Here is a 17,105-nt window from a genome sequence, read left to right as displayed (position 1 = left end):
TGGAGCGCTGGTGGAAGGTGCCGCTGGCCGGGGAGGGCCGCAAGCCGCGCCTGCACCGGCGACACCGCGTCTACAGGCTGGTGGAGGACACGAAACACCGGCCCAAAGAAAACCTGGAGCTGATCCTCACGCAGTCGGTGGACGGTAGGGCCCTTCCTCTCTCTCCGGCAGGTTCCGTTCGGCATCAGCTTTTTACCGCCCCTGCCCCTCCGCTGTCTGCGGCCCTTTCCGAGTTCGTGGGAAACAGCGGCTCCGTATTGGAAAAGAGGAGGCCGTAAAAAGCCCTGTGAATGTGACACTGGCCCCCTGCATGGGCAGTGAGAACAGGAATGCGGGAGAGGGCGGCAATGTCTGCTTTGTTCAAGGAATATCACGTTTCTAACCCAAGCCCTTAAAGAAACGAATTAGAAGTCTCCTAGATGTTTCTAGTGAATGTTAATATCTCTTCTGGAAGAACAAGAGCTGTGAGCGGAAAAGAAGGGCTTCTTTCTTTAATCATGTCTTTCTTTAGGGACTCCTAGACACTTCTGATCCAGTGTCTCTTTTCCCCTTGGCAGAACTTGGAGTCCGGGGAGACTTGGTCTCGGTGAAGAAATCTGTGGGTCGCAATCGACTGCTCCCTCAAGGACTGGCTGTATACCCATCCCCAGAAAACAAGAAGTTGTTTGAAGAGGAGAAATTGGTGAGCTCAGAGGAAAGCAGAGGGACTTGGAGGAATAAAACCTTAAAACGTCTTCTAGTGAATTCCTTCCCTTTGATATTTAATGTGAAAGCGAAGTAGAGAGTAGAACAGGAATCCAAAAGCCCAGCCTACGTCCAGCGTAGAAAGCGTTTGTTATTTACTGTGGGCTCTTTTTTTTTCCTTCTGTCTTTAACTTTCTTTTCTAGCTGAGACAAGAAGGAAAATTAGAGAAGATCCAGACCCGGGCAGGCGAGGCGGTGAGTACAAACAAGTCTTTATATACCGGTCACCTGCGGGCATCACCAGCCTCTTCCTGAGAGACCCATTTCCTTGAAGTCTCCTGGTTGCAGACGCAGGATGGGGGAAGGAATGCGTGGCTGCCAGACCTGGTGTTGAGACCTGAGAGTTCCTGATCTGTAAAGTGCCCTGGTTTACTGAGTGAGGCCCCAACCAGGGCACAGAAGGACCCACGGAAAAGTTAGAGATGAGGGGTATTTACAGACGAGTCGGAGAAAACAGACACAGGAGAAAGTGATCAGTAAACTCAGGCAGTAAATTATAAGTGACATGGACCAAAAGGGATTAGGGTGATTGGAAAGGGCCATTTTTCAGATGAGACTGAACTAGGCCTGATGGGATTAGTAAGATTTGGATAGGCCAGGAGGGAGGGAAAGGTATTCTTAAGAGAGAAAAGGTGTAGAGAGTTAGAGCATATTTTTACATAGCAAGTAGATGAGTCTAGCTAAAGCAGGGACTTTTTTATAGTGTAGTATTAGGAAACATGGCTGGAAAGGGGGTTGGGGCAGGATTTACAAAACATCTCGAATCCTTGGCTGATGGATTTATATCTCATTCTGTAACCAGGAAGGAATCCGTGGCGTGGGGTGGGTGGGATCGACTGCCAGAAGAATTAGGTTAAAACAGTCCATGAAAGTCAGGACACTGAGATACCAGTGGCCTCTAACTTTGATGAACTTAACGCTGACATGGCCTGTTTCTGTGATTAGGGACAGGCAGGTGTAGGTGACATTCTCCTGTGCAGTGTCTTTCCACAGTGTCAGCCTGGAAATAGAACGTTCTGTGTCTCCCATTCATCTTCGTGCAGTGTCTTTCCACAGTGTCAGCCTGGAAATAGTAAGAATGTTCTGTGTCTCCCATTCATCTTTTCCCCTGTCTTCACTGTGAAGCAGAAATTGTGCCCTGAGCTCTCGGACCTGTGCCTCTTGCTAACATGCTCCCTCTCTGATTCCATCTCTCACCTGTCCCCTGTCTGTAATTCCTCTCAGACAGTGAAATTTCTGAGAAGCTGTCACCTGGAGGTGGGGATGAGGAACAACATCAAATGGGAGCTAAACCCTGAAATAGTAGCCCGCCACTTCCTTAAAAACGTGAGTGTTCCCAGACACGGTGCCCCTGAGGGCGGAAGGTCCCCCCAAGAAGGCCCGGCTGGACCCCTCCGTCAGGGATGATGAGGTGTGATCATCCATGGAGTTAAGGACGGTTCTTGGTTGGTTTGCGGGGCTGTGGGATGGGCGTGGCTAAGGGCGGTCACATGGAATCTGAAGTGACAGGAAAAGATGGTGGTATCATTTATTTCCTCCCTAGCTAGGGAAAACCTGGGGAAGTGTGATTCACTGGAGAATTTTTCTTTTGTGAGCATCGTAATTTTGTCCCCAACTCCCGTTTCTCTTTGTGACTTCATCCCCCTTTCTGAGAAATGAGGACTGGATTTCTCTGCCACCATCTGGAGGTCTGTGCCCTCGCATAGGATCAACTCCCACTTTTATTCAGCTCTACAGGAAATTCTAGAATGTTCTTTATGAGGCAGCCATGTAAACAGAGCTCCTTTTGGCTGTGATTTTTTGCAGCTTGGTGTTGTGGTCGCCCCACATGCTTTAAAGTTACCCGAAGAGGCCATCACACGGTGGGGCGAGTACTGGTGTGAGGTGACGGTGAGTGTCCCACACACTGTCCCCTCTTTCTGACTGGGTGAGAAGGAAGGTGAAAAGCCGGGATGGGGGGGTATTAGCTCTTATCTGCCCAGCTGACTGTGGATTCCTGTTGCTTTGTGTGCAGGTCAATGGGCTGGACACTGTGAGGGTACCTATGTCCGTGGTGAACTTTGAGAGGCCCAAGACCAAAAGATACAAGTACTGGTTAGCCCAGCAAGCTGCCCGGGGAATGGCCCCCACCAGCCCCCAGACGCTCTGAAGCCTCTCCCCCTCCAAAGCAGCGAAGCAGGATCCGAGACAGTGAAGCAAAGATGGGCCAGCTCTGACCAAGCGGGGAGTTCTCTGAGCATAGGGGGACATCGGGGTAACTGCGTGTGCATGTCGAATTCCCCATATTCGCTCTCCGTCTTCGATGGTTACACATCCGGCCTTTGGGGGGCAGTCTCTAACTGCGTGTGCATGTCGAATTCCCCATATTCGCTGTCTCCGTCTTCGATGGTTACACATCCGGCCTTTTGGGGGCAGTCTTACGCAAGGAGTGCCAGGCTGTGGCTTCGATGAGCTGAAAAGTAAGAGTGAAACAGTCTAGATCCTACGTCTTCTTCCTCCGTGGAATTCACCAGAACAAACGAAGAGCCTCCATTGTCTCTAGTACTTGGCTCGTTCTCATCCAGACTGAACATTTGTACCTCAAGAAGAAATAAGAGGTTGTGTTCTTTTTAGGTGTTTACTGGGCTTGAGTAGACTGGTAGCAGGACATCGAGAGCAATGTCCCCTGGAGCCTCTGGGGTTTACTGCTAAAAGGGAAGGAAGAAGGCATTTGCGGCCCGCGTCCCACGGTTACTGTGGGCAAATTACAAAACAAGCTGTTATGTCTTTGGTCTTAAAACGTATTAGGTGTATTGCTAAAATTACTACGAATAAACAGTGGATTCTGCTTTTCTAAGGTGATCTGAATGAATTAAGGCCTAAGGGGAGTTGGGGAAAATGAAGCTGAGATGCAGGAAGCTTAGGAAGGGAACTTCTGTTTTGTTTCTTGAACTAGCTCCTGAGATTTTGCAAAAGAAGATGCCTTGGTTTCCAGACCAGAGCTGAGAGGGGCTGGCCGTTCAGTAGCCAAGGAACAGGTGTCCTGATCAGCGATGAGGGAAGTAGATAGTATGGCGTAGGTTCAAGGTCCATTAGCAGGAAAAATACCCAGCTGTCGACAGGTGAATTATGACGGAGTCACTCAGCTATGAGGTCACGCAGCTCAGGAGGGTAAGGGTGGCCACTGGCTCTTGCAGTTCTTACTGGGAGCGCAGAGGGCCCGGTGTCTCATCTGCTCACTTAGCCCTGCAGGCCAGTTAAGCGCCTTTGGTCACCCGTCCGCGTGAGGCCATGCCAGCCAAGAGGCTGGTCACCAGTAGTTGCACTGATCACTGTTCCCAGCCTCACGGTTGCCAGGACGGCAAAGCTCAAGTCTAGCCCTGCTATTGTTTAAAGTTGGCCATTTCGATGGTCCTATCCTTGTTGAAATAGCTCATCTAACACAGCGACTCCACACCACCACCGTCACCATCACGAAGTGCTGACCTTGTTGGAACGGGCACAGTATTCCACACAGTTAATCTCAAAATGTTGAAATACCTGCCATGGGGTGAGCCTGGTGAGGCGGACCGAGTGGGAGCCTTGCGTGCGGGAAGCGTGTTGGGGAGCCCCGGACCAACACCTGTGGCCGTGAATGCAGGGGGACTGGGTTGATGGCAGCCTCCACCCGGTCTGCACACGCAAGCTGGGAGAAGCCAGGATTGGGGCTGTTCGCTCTTACCTGCCCATCTGCTCTCAGCATTCCTGTTGCTTTGTGGGTCTGTGAACCCAGTGGATCCACTGAGCCAGGTCTGCACTTGTTACCCAGCCCCCATACCCTGCCTGTAACGGGGCCAGGATGATGTTTCCGATCCTTGGGTGTCCCTGCCAGATAGGACCCTGCATCTAACAGTTCTTGACATGGTTGTCTAGTCCTCTCTCTGATCTAGACTATGTAAACACATGGTCACAAGTCCCCGTGGGATGGGACTGGGGAATTTATTACCCCCTACCTTACACCTGTCACAGTGTCCCACGGTCCCTTCTCCTACGGACCTGAGCCTCTTTCTCCAGCTGTTCCCAGCTGAAAAACTGGCTCAAGAAGACTTCCACCTGCATCCATGAGGTACTCACAGCTGCAGAAATTGCCCTCCCGCTGTAATCAACAATAAAACCAGACACAATTATAAAATAATGTTGACAGACGCTGGAAAGCAGGTAGTGCAGGGCTTCGCTGAGAAAAAGGAAACGAGGTCAGCCCTCTGCCTCAGTTTACTGCCTGATGTGTTTTCCCGCGCTGTACGACAGGGGCAGTGCAGAGGGAGGACCCAAACAAAGCAGGCAGCCGCACTGAGTGGAAAAGACGCCGGAGAGGAGGGCCCGGCGGCTCCGGAGACGCGGGCGGCGCCTCTGCTGGGCCGCTGGACTCTGGTCTGCGCATGCGCGGGGCGGAACCCCACGGGGCCGGGCACGAGCCGCCCCGCGCGGCGGCCAAGCGACTCAGCGCTCGCGCCAGACGGCGTAGGTGGAGCTTCTAACACACAGGGCATCAGGCAGAGGCCTCGAAAGGACGTAGTGGACGTTAGAATAAAGGCTTCAATGGACCCGTCGCGCCAAGCCCGAAAGCACGGGTCAAACTGATGCAATCACCCCAGAACCAAGGCTGCCGCTTATTAAAGAAACAACAAAGTCCAGCAGAGAATGACACAGACTGCCCGGTGTTTGATCTCCAATCACATATTACCATAGAAAAGGAACGAAAAGAGACAGGACAATGTTACCCTAGAGAAACAGTCCCAGAAATGATAGCGGTGGTAGAATTAGTAGAACTTAGAACAGCTATACATATGCTTCGTACCAGTTAAGACTGTAAAGGCAAATGATATGAGAGAAATGGAACATAAGGAAGATTCGGATGGAACGTCTACGGATGAAAACTACAGCATGACATGAAATCTAATAGAACTGCTTTGCCGAAGATGGAGCAGATGTGCCTTTACCGTTCCTGATACAACTACAAACCCTGGAAGTTACGTATGACACGTAGGGAGCCTTGGGAAGGGGGAAAGCAGAAAGCAGACGGGCCGGGGACCTCAGGACCCGAGGAACAACACGGGTGCGGCCCTGGGCTTCCTTGCGGCCTCAGTTATCCCAGCCTTGGGGCTGAAGAAACCAGCAGCCTGGCAGGGCCAGCGGGGCGCAGGCCGAAAAAAGCCCAACACAAGCCTCCTCCTGCCGGGGAAGGGGGCAGCCAGCCCAGACAGGCCTTTCAGACAATAACCCCACTGTCACCGAACGCCACGGACACCGGCCCTACCCCACCCATGCCGGTCTCAGCGAGGAACCTCGACTTCCACCCTCGCAAGTTTACAAGTCACCCCAACATCCCTGCCAGGTAGGGAACCATGACTTGCCACCAGCCGGTAATGAGCCCTGCTCCCGCTCTGCTCTGCGGCGCAGCAGGGGACCTGGAACAAACGAGGCCCCTCCCGCCTTCCCACGGGGCGGCATTGAGGAGGCCCAGTGGGCTGTCACCATCACCCAGCAGCAAGAGGCCACGCCCACCACAGTCTCCCCACCCAGCTGTAGAGGAGCCCCTCCCCCCTCAGGGGTCGTGGAGGTGATGAGGTGAGGCGGGGAAACAAATTCTGCTTCCACCCAGCAGCAACAAAGTCCCGCCGCCCTCGCCACCTGCCTCCCCCCACCCCCCTCCCCACCCTGCCACAGCCGTGGCAGAGAAAGTGAAAACAGGTTTTAAATTAAGATCCAGAGTCTCATAACATAATACAAAAATGTCCCAGTTCCAATTTCTAAACTCTCATCATACCAAGAACTGATCTCAAACTGAATGAAAAAAGACAATCCATAGACGTCAGTACTGTGAGGACAAAGATATTAAAATGATCTGACAAAGATTTTTAAAGCCACCGTGATAGAAATGCTTCACTGAGCAATTAGGAACGTGCTTGAGCTAACTTAAAAAAATAGAAAGCTTCAGCAAATAGAAAATCTCGAAGAAATAGAAGCTATAAAGAACCAAATGGAAATGTTAGAACCATAAAATACAATAACCAAAATGGAAAGGTCAGTTTCTCAACAGCAGGATGAAGGGCAGAGGAAGAATTGGTTGAAAGTCACCCCATCGGAGCAGAGGAAATGCGCTGAGCCTCAGGGACCTGTCGGGCTGTAACAAGATTCCTGCCAGCGGCCAAGCTGCTCCCGGGGAGACGCTCTTACAAACAATGCTAGCTCCCCCGGAGCTCAGGCATGCCACCACGGAGCTCAGGCATGCCACCACGGCACAGGACACAGGACACAGCTCGGAGCAGCCCTCTCTCAGCTAGGAAAGCCAAGGCCCTCAGGGGCTGCTGAACAGAGCAGGAAACCAGACTTGCCCTTGGGCTTACTGACGGGGCTCCTGCAATTCCAATTCGCCTGTTAGCGTCCACGGGGCCACCTCCCTGTGTCCCCGCCCCCACCCCAGTGCCAGTCAGGCGCCCCTCTGTGCGCCCACAGCGGCTCAGATGTTTCTCTTATCATTTCACTGTGAAACCGTATTACAATTTCTGTGCATTCGTCTTCACTCCTTGAGACAGGAGTGCATCTTATTCCCCAAACTTTGCATCCTGAGTACGTAAATATACCCTAATATTTCTTGAATAAATGAGTAAGTAACTGAATAACTAAACGAATGAATAATCAGCCTTGCAAGGTTTCTTCCTTCCGTGGAGCTGACGACGCGGCCCTGCCAGCGCGCAGGCCCTGGGTTCGGTGACTTCCGAAGACACCGGCCAGTCCCGGAACCTGCACCTCCGCGAACGCGTCCCACTCCTAGCCCTGTCACTCGTCCTCCACGCAGGCCTGGAGCAGGCGTCCTCCGTCCTCCAGGGACATCACGAGCTGCGAGGCCAGGCCCAGGAGAGGGCAGCAGAGGCCCGCCCCGCTAGAAGGCCGCCCTGGGGTGACAACACCGACCAGGCTGCTCTCCCAGGAGCTCACCTGCCCGGGCCACAGACAACGAGGAGAAGAGAGCAGACAAGACAGTGTCAGACAGCGGCAGGTGTGACGAAAACGAAACCGATAGGGTAGAGGAAGGTGGGGGGTAAATACACAAGTGTCCGGGGGAGGCCACTGCAGCGGGGACCCTAGGAAAGGACTCTGAGATAGCGACACGCTGCCGAGGGCCCTGGTGGCCGGCTAAATACTCCCCTGCCCAGCCTCCCGTAAAGAGGGGACCCTGTCCCCGATTCCGGCGGGTGACGTGTTCGTGGAAGCTGGCAGAGTCCCTTCCTGGTCCCCCTGCTCCTCCTCCGACCGGAAGGGACTGCGAGGAAACCGCGGAGGCGGCCGCCACCTCCGGACTCGCCACGTGAGGAAAGCGAGGTCTCTGCTCAGCGGGGTTCTCGCCCCCTTTCGGTGAGCAGCATCTGGCTCGGGCCACCGATGTGGCAGGAGGGACCCAGGCAGCGGGCCGAGCCCCTCAGGTGAGGCCTGCCTTGGCACGCTTGAGGGAGAGAGAAAAGCCGGGTGCAGCGGGAGCACGGTCGCGATTGGGGGTCTTGCGAAGCTTCGCAGCCCATGGAAGCCGTCTGGGTTAGTTACAGGGCATGGAAGACCGCTGGGGGCTTTAGACAGGAGAGTGACCTAGTCTGGTGCAGGTTGAAGACCGAGTCGGGACGCAGGTGGGCAGACGCTGCCTGGGGGCTGACTTGGCTGTTCCCACTCTCCTTCTCTCTCGCCGCCTTCCGCTGGGGGGGTTCAAAGTCCCCTTCGCCGGTCTCTGCTGCACTTGGAGTGAACCACAGGCGCTGTGGTTCCTGGTTGATACAAGAAATGCATTTTGTCTACAATATATTTAATATATTGCAGGGAAACTTTCTTTCCTGATTCAAAGGGATGGACTCGCAGACAGTTGGCTGGCCCCCCTCCTGTCTCCCCACCTGGAGTACAAGAACGGCCCCTGGGGAAGCAGAGGCCCCCCACAACTGTGAGGCCGCAGGCGAAGGCTGACAGTAAGGACGGACGCCTGGGCTGGGCAGTGGGCGTCATTAAACCGTGGCTCTTACAGGTGAGGGAAAATGAGCCCCTGTTCGCCTCGGCCACTATAAATTGGGTTTTGTGTCACATACGGCTAAGTACCTCTCAGCTCGCACGGTGGGCAGGCGGGGGCAGCAAGGAGGCTGCTAAGACGTGGGCGAAGCGGTACGGGTGACAGACGACAGTGGCGTGGACTATGGCGACTGTCTCCCTTCAGGTCCTCCGTGCTAGTCTGTCTCCTCCGATCTGTCTTCCGCTTTCTAAACACGAGTCTCCCCATCGACTCCTCTCGGCTTAACGTTCTTTGCTGGCTGTCCAGTGCCTACAGAGCTGACCTCTGCCCCACACGCAGTGCCAGTAAGACACACCCTAGTGACCATGTCCTGCGTGCCAAGCACGGCCCACACTTTATCCCCACCCCTGAGCGGCAGGTGCTACACACCTTCGTTGACGGTCAAGAAACTTAACGCCAAGGAAGCTAAGTGTCTAGGCCAAGACCATGCGTCCAGCCGTGGAGGGTCAGGGCCTGATCTCTGGTCTGATTTCAAAACGAATCAGATGTATTTTCCTCACTTGCCAAGAAGCCTGAAAGTGGGTGACTGCTGGGCGGTTCGGGTGCTCAAAGATGCCGTCGGGGCCTCTGAGGCTTCCGGGCTCCCTCTCGGCCACCTCAGGCACCGGCCCCTAGCCTCCTGCTCTTGCTTCATGGCCTAGAACGGCTGCTCGGCTCCAGACGTCACACTCGGGTCAAGCGGGGGGGAAGGGGAGAAAGGCTGCGCCAGCTTACTCTGCCACGGCCCCTCCTTTTTGTTATTGTGGTTATGAGAGCGAAGCTTTCTTAAGCCCCAGCACTTTCACCGGCGGCTCCTGGACACACGGCTGCCCGCAGCTGGGAGGAAGGCCGGGGGAGCGGGAGCATGACTGCTGCCCTCGACGACACCGGCGTTCTGCTAGCAGGGACGAACGGGGTAGCGAGGGCAAGCAGGTGACACACAGGGTCGCCAGCACCACCCCGCTCCTCCCCCCGACAGCCCACGCCTCTCCCCGCACCTGCCAGGCAAACCCCCCTGACCCAGACGCGCCGGAGTCTGTGGGGCCTCCCCTGCCTCCTCCAGCATCCCGTGCCGCCCATCAGGGCATCTAACGGTCTTCGCGACAACTGATTGATGCGAGTGCTCGCTCCTCTCCACGAACGAACGCTCCCTGACCATGTGCTCTATTCCAGACACGTGCCAGGGGGCGGGGACCCACCGTGAGTAGTTTGGTTACCGTCTGGGGTGAGGAGCGGCCCATCTCCCAGGCCATGGACCACTGCACGGCGGGCACCAGCTCTCCGCCCGACCCTCAGGGCCTGCACACCACCTCGCACACCACACAGGCGCCCTGGCCACGTGTCGAACGCGTTCTTTACCCAGGAAGGCTTGGAAATCTATTTTAAATGAGATGCATTTCTTGTATCGACCGGGGCCAACGCCCCAGCACGAGCCATTAGAGCGCGCGTGCCAGCTTCTCGAAGACGCTCAGCCGGCTGTGCTGCAGGCTGCTCCTCCCCGGAACGGTTCCGAGCGAGTCTGAGATGACACTTCGCAGCAGAGGTCCTCGGCGGGTGTGTTTTTTGCTGAAGGCTTCGTTAGGATTTTCTAAACAGGGACACCTCATCGTCAGAGCCACAGCTGACGAGGAAGCTGAAGGCACCTGAAATAACCCCTCAGCTCCACTCCGCCGCTCATTCTGTGTAGCCCCACTAGTTCTCTAAACGCCCTACTGTGTGTGTTGCCCTTTCCTGCACGTGACGGCAGCGGAGAACAAGACAGGCCGCGACGAGGGAACCACAGTCCCGGCTTTGGGCTGTGCTTCTGTTGCCACGGTGATGCTGATACGTGACACATGGACCACAGGTCCCTCATCCAGTGGAGGCCAGAGAGCCAGGGCAGACACAGGCACCGTCCATGCCTCCTGGCCTGGACGCCCTCCCCGAGGCCCACTGGTCCGTGTCCCGGCCTCTTAGCCGAGAACCGCGTGGACGGCGGCTTGTTCCTAAGACTCCTCAGGAACAAAGTCTACCCGCCGCGTGGCCCGTCCGGCTCACACTTCACCACACACGTGACCCTGAACGGGCTTTCTGGGTCTACTCTCCGGCCCGCTCCCTCTCATTACTGCTTCTGTGGAAATAAAAGTCAATCGTCACCTGCACACTCCACAGTTACCCAGGAGGTAAGATAAACAACAGAAGCCACCCTGAAGGTGCTACCTGGTCCGGAGCCACCACGACCAGCCGCAGGCCTCGGGGGCCCCCCTTGTTCTTTCGTAGGTCGTGGCTCAGGGAGTGGGTGGCCTGGAGGGGTGGGGAGCACCCAGCATTGAGACCCATGGGGAAACGGCCAGCCACCGAGAAACAGGCCTGCTGCCTCCCAGGCAGCAGCCTCCCGCCCAGGCCGTCTGCCCGCTTCTGAGAAGGAGGCCGAGAGCAGGAAGGTCGTTTTTAATGAGCACCTTCGAAAGCCTCGCAGCAGCAGGCGGCCCCAGGCAGCTCAGAAACCCCCACGGTGACAACAGCGCCCTCTTCCTCCCAGATGACCCTGCAAAACACAGCCAGTTCCGTGAAATCCGGAGTGTGCCTTTTTCCCACCTCACATAAAAAAATCCCAACCTTCGAAATCATTTCAGAAGCCAGCCTGCCTGTGACATGTGCCACAGCCCTGACGGCCCCGTGGTCTGAAGGGGAGGGGAGCAGACAAGCACCCGAGGCACAGCACAGCCAGGGTCACTGCCGGCGCCCTCTCCAGAAGCAGTGGGAAGGCTCCCCACCCCCCACGGGGACACGAGGAGGTCTGGGCACTGAGGGCCCCACCCCCACCTCCCGGTCGCTCTCTCCAGCCCCACCCAGCCCCGCTTCACCGGATGAAGACGGTGTCTCTTCCCGCGGGGAACATGCTAGACAAGCCCTGGGCCCCTCCTCCGTCCCCGATTCCCCAAAATAGTGTGGAAGGCAGCAGTCGCACGCAAGCTCTGGCGTCTCCGTCCGCTTCCGTTCACACCCGGGCCAGAAGCCCGTCTTGTTTTCGCAGGAGTGAGGAGCCTGCGTCTGCCAGTGAGGTGACACCCACCCAGGCTGGATCCCTTCTGGTCTCTCTCAGCAGCTGAGCATCATGATTTTGCTAATTAAGCCGCTTTCTTCTCCTTAATTAGCTGCAAGTGAATCTTCTTGGGAAGTGTTGGATCCGTGAAATAGTCTGGGATAAGAATCAGAAGGAAGAAATCATTGAAACCCAAGGGGAAAAGCCTGGGCGGGAGACACTGGCTCGGTCTGAGCTGGGCTGTGACTGGTGGCCCCGCTTTACAACGTAATGTGAGATGTCACCGAACATCCTGCAGTCACCGTCCCCCGCCTGAGCAGCTCGGAGCCCGCCAGCTGCAGCGTCCCCAGGAAAGGCTGGCACAGGACGGCGCCCCTCCCTGCACACTGCTGACGCACGGGGCCATCAGCGGGCTGAGGGGGCCTCTGGGTTTTCTGCTCCCAGCCCATCCCGGGGCCCAAATAAATGCCAAGTGCTATTTTTGTCTCGACTCGGCTTGCCAGCTCCTGCCTGAGATCGCACGCCCTCTCTGAGAACGTCCTCTCGGGGAGCCAGGCTCCCCACCCGGCGGAGTGTGAATCAGAGGCAGCAGCGTCTGCTGTGGCAGCAAAGACGCACTCGGGTTCAGCGAGAACCTCGGGGGCTACGGAGACTCAGGGAGCACGCGGCCCAGCCCCTCCCCGCTGAACGCCACTGACCTGAAGCCACCTGGCGGCCGGCCCCACTCCGCACTAACGACATAGACCCCCTGGCGGGGCCTGGGCCTCGGCCCTTTGAAGAGCTTCCCGTGACTCTCACGCAGCCAGGGCTGAGAAGCCGGCTAAAGATGCCTCGTGAAGAGCTGCCACTGTTCCTTCGGGAGTCCCCCCCGCCCCGAAACCCTTCATCCTCACGACTGGGGAGCAAAACATCTTCTGAAGACGCTCCCTCGGGGACATCAGGCGAGGAAGGACCCTCCGGCCTCGTCTGAGTCTAAACTCCCGATGATGCCCCTTGCGCTGGTTCATCAAATACCCCAGGGGACGCGGCCTCACTCACCTGAGGCGAACTCCCGGACGTTGTCTGGCCTTTGCAAAAACATCTCTCTGGAAAACAGTGAGGGTGAGGGCAGGGGAGGGAGCAGGCTGTGGGACAGGTGTGCTGCGGCCCAAGGAAACCGGTTGTTCATTCAACGAACAGGTTCACAGAGCCAGAGGCCGGGCCGGGGTGGGCAGCAGAGATGAGCGTGCAGCCTCGTCCTCGGGGGGCCCACGTGCGGTGGGACAGACACGCGACTCCGAACTCTTCTGGGTTGAACCATGAATTCCCACGGGGGTGGGTGGAGGGGAAACACACCAAAACGAAGCTGAGAAGGTGGACCGGTGGCCCCCAGGGCAGCAGACACTGTGATGGCACCGCAGCCCGGGTGCCGCCGGGAGCTGAAACCGTCTTCCCTCGAAGAGCGTTTACGGTTCGTAAAGAATGTCACAGATACTCTCCCCCTTTCCAACGACCCCCGTGAATCAGCAATGCCTGTGTCCTGTTTTACATATGAGGCTTGGTTAAGCCTTCAAAGGGTTGATCATGTGCCCAAGTTCATAAAGCGAGCGAGCCAGTAAATAAGAGACAGAGGGCCCGGGTCTGTGTCTCCAAGGCCACTGGCTCTCTGCGCGGTCCCCTGGCCACCGCTGCCCAGCCCGCCAGCCCGGGAGGCCTCGCCGGCCCAGGGGACCCCTGCTTCCCAAGCACTGAGAATTTTGCTGCTTCTTCAATCTGAGAGTTAGCACGACTCTGTGTAAATAACTGTACTCGGGATGAGGGACTGATTTTTTCTTTAAAGATAAAATGTAGCCCCACCTGAAAGAAATTACAGTCAAGCAATGAGATGAGTAAGTCCCCAAATGTCCAAAAGGCCACCTGAGGAGGTGCTCCAAGGGGGGTGTCAGCGCGCTGGGCGACCAGAGGAGAGCGGGACCCCGGAAATCTCCACCGAGCGCCTGGCGCCTGAGAGGACCGCGAGGTGCACGTGGCTTTCGGGGCAGGACAAGGGCTGAGGGACAAGCGCTTTCCAGACCCAGGAAAGCCGCAAGTGCCAAGATCTGGACACAGAACGACCCATGTTCTAGAGAAGGTGAACCCCTCGAGGGTAGGAACTGGCTCGTACCCACCTCTGTGCCCCCAGGGTCCCGAGGAGGGCGGGCGGTCCTCCACAAGGTCCACGGTCCGGCTGGAGTAGGGGCGTGAGCAGGGCCGGAAGGAGGCTCTGTTCTCGGTTCGGCTGTTAATGCTGGGATCCATATTTAGTTTTATAAGCTTTTTCCTGTTTTTAGTTTGTTTTGGGTTTTTGGCTCATGAATTTTATTTCTGTTTGTCGATAAGAAAGGGCCATAAAGGCCAGGCAGAGACAAGATGACAGGAACGCACAAATAAAGCCTGGCGGATGGCGCCCCTCCGTCCTTTTATTTCAGTGGACTATTCATAAATAAACAGCAATGGCGTGGCTCACCGAAGACTCCTCCAGCCCGGGAACGATTCGATCAGTGCTGCATTCGGGCAGATGCCTCTGCCTGGGTATTTACAAACACAGCTAATGGCGCCTAAAATTTCATCCTTTGCTATCACATCTCCAGCCTAAAACCTGAGCTCCCCAGGTGCCTAAAATAAGTCAGATTCCCTATTCTTTCCATTTTTCAGGTCCAAAGTTCAAGATATTAAGAGCGAAGACACTGCACATATGAGTATAGACAGGACAGCTGTGGCTGAACAGCCATAAATCACTAAGATTGGAAAACCCAAGTGGGACCTCCCCAACAAAACAGGCCGGAGCGTGCCGAGGTTTGGAGCGAGTCTAGAGCAGAGACCTGAGCCACAGGTGATTCTGCCTGGGATTCTGTCCCCTCTTCTCCCTTCCTCTGTCACCGGAAGGTCCATCTGTAGCATCCAGCACAGACAAGGGGCTGATCCTGTTCATCCTGATACCACCCAAAGGAAATAACAGTGACACCGAATGAAGCGAACCCTCAAACTGCAAACGCTCCCTCTCCCCTCCCACCTCCACCGCAGAGAAAGGCCTGGAAGGGGCCAGGAGGACTTCGTGGAGGGGAGTGTGGGGACGGACAGCAGGGGAAAAAGCCTGGCGGCTCACCTGGCCTGGGGAGGGGAGGTGCCCGGGGCTGTCCCGAGGCACCCAGGCACTGACGTCCAGCTCCCGGAAACTGTCCCTGGGCCACCCCTGACACGTGGCTGAAACTACGCCCACTCACTCACCACCCCCGAGGATTCTAATCCTTTCGTGTGTGAACAACGCAAAGGGTGATTTAATTCAGGCTTTTTACATCTATCTTCAAGCTCCCTGCTGGAAGCATTGCTAACGCAGATCCAGGCTGCCCAGGGCAGGTCGTCATCCTTCATTTCCGTTTGGAAGAAGAGGTGCAAGAAGCAATGGCCCGATCCCCAGAGCCGACTTCGACGGAGGACCCCCCCCTAAACTGACTTTTGCTCAAGCCTGACCTCTGGCCCCAGTAAAACCAACCTTCACAGGCAGGTGTTGGCTTTCTCCCTCTCCTTCTCCGCCTGCCCTCTGAGAACCTGCTGCCCCTGGGAGAAATGGCTCAAATATAAAGAACAGTGACACTCAGGAAAAACACGACGGCCTGGAAAAGAAGACACCCCTCCAGCTCCGCTTTTGACGAGAAGGAGGAGCCCCCACCCCACTCCTCAGCTCACAACCCCGCCGGATGGAGCGACCAGGGGTTCGGGTCCTGGATCGTCAACTTCTCCCCTCAAAGCTGAACTTTTCTCCCCTGTGAAATGGAAGTGATAACAAGCTATCTTTGCAGAGCCACTGGATCAGAAAACGTGCACGGGCGGTGCCATCGCTGCGTGGGCACCGGGGATGCAAATGGCTCCGCCGGCTGAGCGCTTCGGTCCAGGGCGGGAAATGGAAGGCAACACGGTGCGGTAAACGCTGACGTGGGAAACCAAGGCGGGGCCTGCAGATGGACGTCGTTCGTTTTTTAAAGCTTGCCTGCGGGTCTGTAGGTGAACGGTATTTTGCTGCTCCAAGATTTTCTTTCCCCTAAGTTCTTTGCCTTTCATCCCATTAGAAGATTCTTCAGTTCAGACAAACGCCACACTGCAAGGCAGCCCAGAAAGGGAAAACATGCCCCAGGCTCTGCCAGAAAGTGGCCTTGTCCCCCAGACACACAGGGGCGTGGCTCCCAACTCTGCGTCTTTCTAGAACTCCGTTCTCGGGCAGGGAAAGGCCGGACACCTGAATTTTTTCTAAGTTCTAGTGCTCTTGTTAAGTGCTTCTGATGATGAGTAATGTTCTACACCCAATGGCTACCTGGAGAGTCTCTCAAGGCCCAATTCCTTCTTCCAAGTGCATTAACGTATGACACTTATCCTTACAACTACAGCGAATAAATATTAATATTTTTAAGAATTCAGGCATAACTGAAAGAAATGTCTAGAGATAACTCAAGGAAACCCTAGGCGCCCCAAATCCCAGGGTTGGAAAAAAATTCAACCTGAGAACCGTACAGGGAGCAGTCGGAAGCGTTGAAAGGAGTCACGCACACTGAGGTATCGCCAAGATCTGGTCGAACCTTCCACGAGTAGCTCAAAGCCAGTCTGGAAGACCACCTACCTGAAGAAGCCACTTATGAGAAACTCCACTTCTTTGTGGGTCCTCAGGTACTTTTCATTGGCAATCCGAGTCTGAATCTGGAGGCAAAGAGCAAAGGTCACGCCCCATGAGGCGGACTTCAGAATTCCAGCCCTGGAGGTGCGAAGGGCTAGGGCGACGACGTGAGCATCCACCCGGGTCTTCTCCCAGGGTGTCTGAAGGGACAAGCCCTCTGTCTTCCCCCAGATCAGCATCTTCAAGCTGCTCCCTGCTCGGGCTCAAGGGCCTTAACTAAGGCCGGGTCTCCATCGTCGGCAAGTTCTGGTTTGTATCTCAGTTAACGTATCTGGAAGTGATTTCGGTGCATTTCTCTGCCCAGATCCCTGTTTTACTTCTTCCTGCACATTGAGGCTCCTGCAGCGGCTCTGTTCAGGGGTCTGCCGGGGGTCTCGTCCCGAGCCTTCCGCCCCTCTAACTGGAACAGGCTCCCTGCTCTCGGGGCCCTCCTCCCGTCCGGGCCCTGACCCTGGGGGCGCAGCCCTGTGCTGGGGACGGGGGCGGGGGCGGCGGCGCACCCACCTTGAGGTCGCGCAGCTGCTCCAGCTGCGCAGGGCTCAGCGCCCCAGGGTCCGACTCCAGCAGCCCGCCCTGCAGCGTCGCCATCTTGTCGCGGTCGTCAA

At 56.0% G+C, this 17,105-nt stretch overlaps 2 protein-coding genes across 3 annotated transcripts in view; one reads left to right on the top strand and one right to left on the bottom strand.

Moving 5' to 3' along the window:
* MRPL9 (mitochondrial ribosomal protein L9) overlaps window positions 1–3,075 on the top strand; it is a 4,916-nt gene extending 1,841 nt beyond the window's left edge. The window contains exons 3-8 of the mRNA XM_006919841.2: window positions 6–144; window positions 558–682; window positions 889–939; window positions 1,969–2,070; window positions 2,551–2,634; window positions 2,759–3,075. Coding sequence (XP_006919903.1) covers window positions 6–144; window positions 558–682; window positions 889–939; window positions 1,969–2,070; window positions 2,551–2,634; window positions 2,759–2,893 — 636 coding nt within the window. The 3' untranslated portion in view covers window positions 2,894–3,075. The remainder of the gene's footprint in view (window positions 1–5; window positions 145–557; window positions 683–888; window positions 940–1,968; window positions 2,071–2,550; window positions 2,635–2,758) is intronic.
* An 8,131-nt stretch (window positions 3,076–11,206) lies between these two features.
* Window positions 11,207–17,099, bottom strand: RIIAD1 (regulatory subunit of type II PKA R-subunit (RIIa) domain containing 1). Of its 2 annotated transcripts, XM_006919782.3 has the most exons (5): window positions 17,005–17,099; window positions 16,447–16,523; window positions 12,855–12,901; window positions 11,847–11,972; window positions 11,207–11,318 (listed from the first exon to the last, which is right to left on the bottom strand). In XM_006919782.3, the coding sequence occupies exons 1-4, from the start codon at window positions 17,086–17,088 to the stop codon at window positions 11,902–11,904; spliced, it is 279 nt and encodes a 92-aa protein (XP_006919844.1). In that variant the 5' UTR covers window positions 17,089–17,099; the 3' UTR covers window positions 11,207–11,318; window positions 11,847–11,901. The 2 variants fall into 2 exon arrangements, with proteins under 2 accessions (XP_006919844.1, XP_015451076.1); XM_015595590.1 differs by lacking the exon at window positions 17,005–17,099 and having other exon boundaries at window positions 16,447–16,996.
* Between the last annotated feature and the right edge of the window lie 6 nt (window positions 17,100–17,105).

The sequence above is a fragment of the Pteropus alecto genome, unplaced genomic scaffold, assembly GCF_000325575.1.
Source record: "Pteropus alecto unplaced genomic scaffold, ASM32557v1 scaffold106, whole genome shotgun sequence".
Taxonomy (NCBI): Eukaryota; Metazoa; Chordata; class Mammalia; order Chiroptera; family Pteropodidae; genus Pteropus; species Pteropus alecto.
The sequence above is the reverse complement of the archived record's forward strand: the minus strand, read 5'-3'. Positions and strand labels throughout refer to the sequence as shown.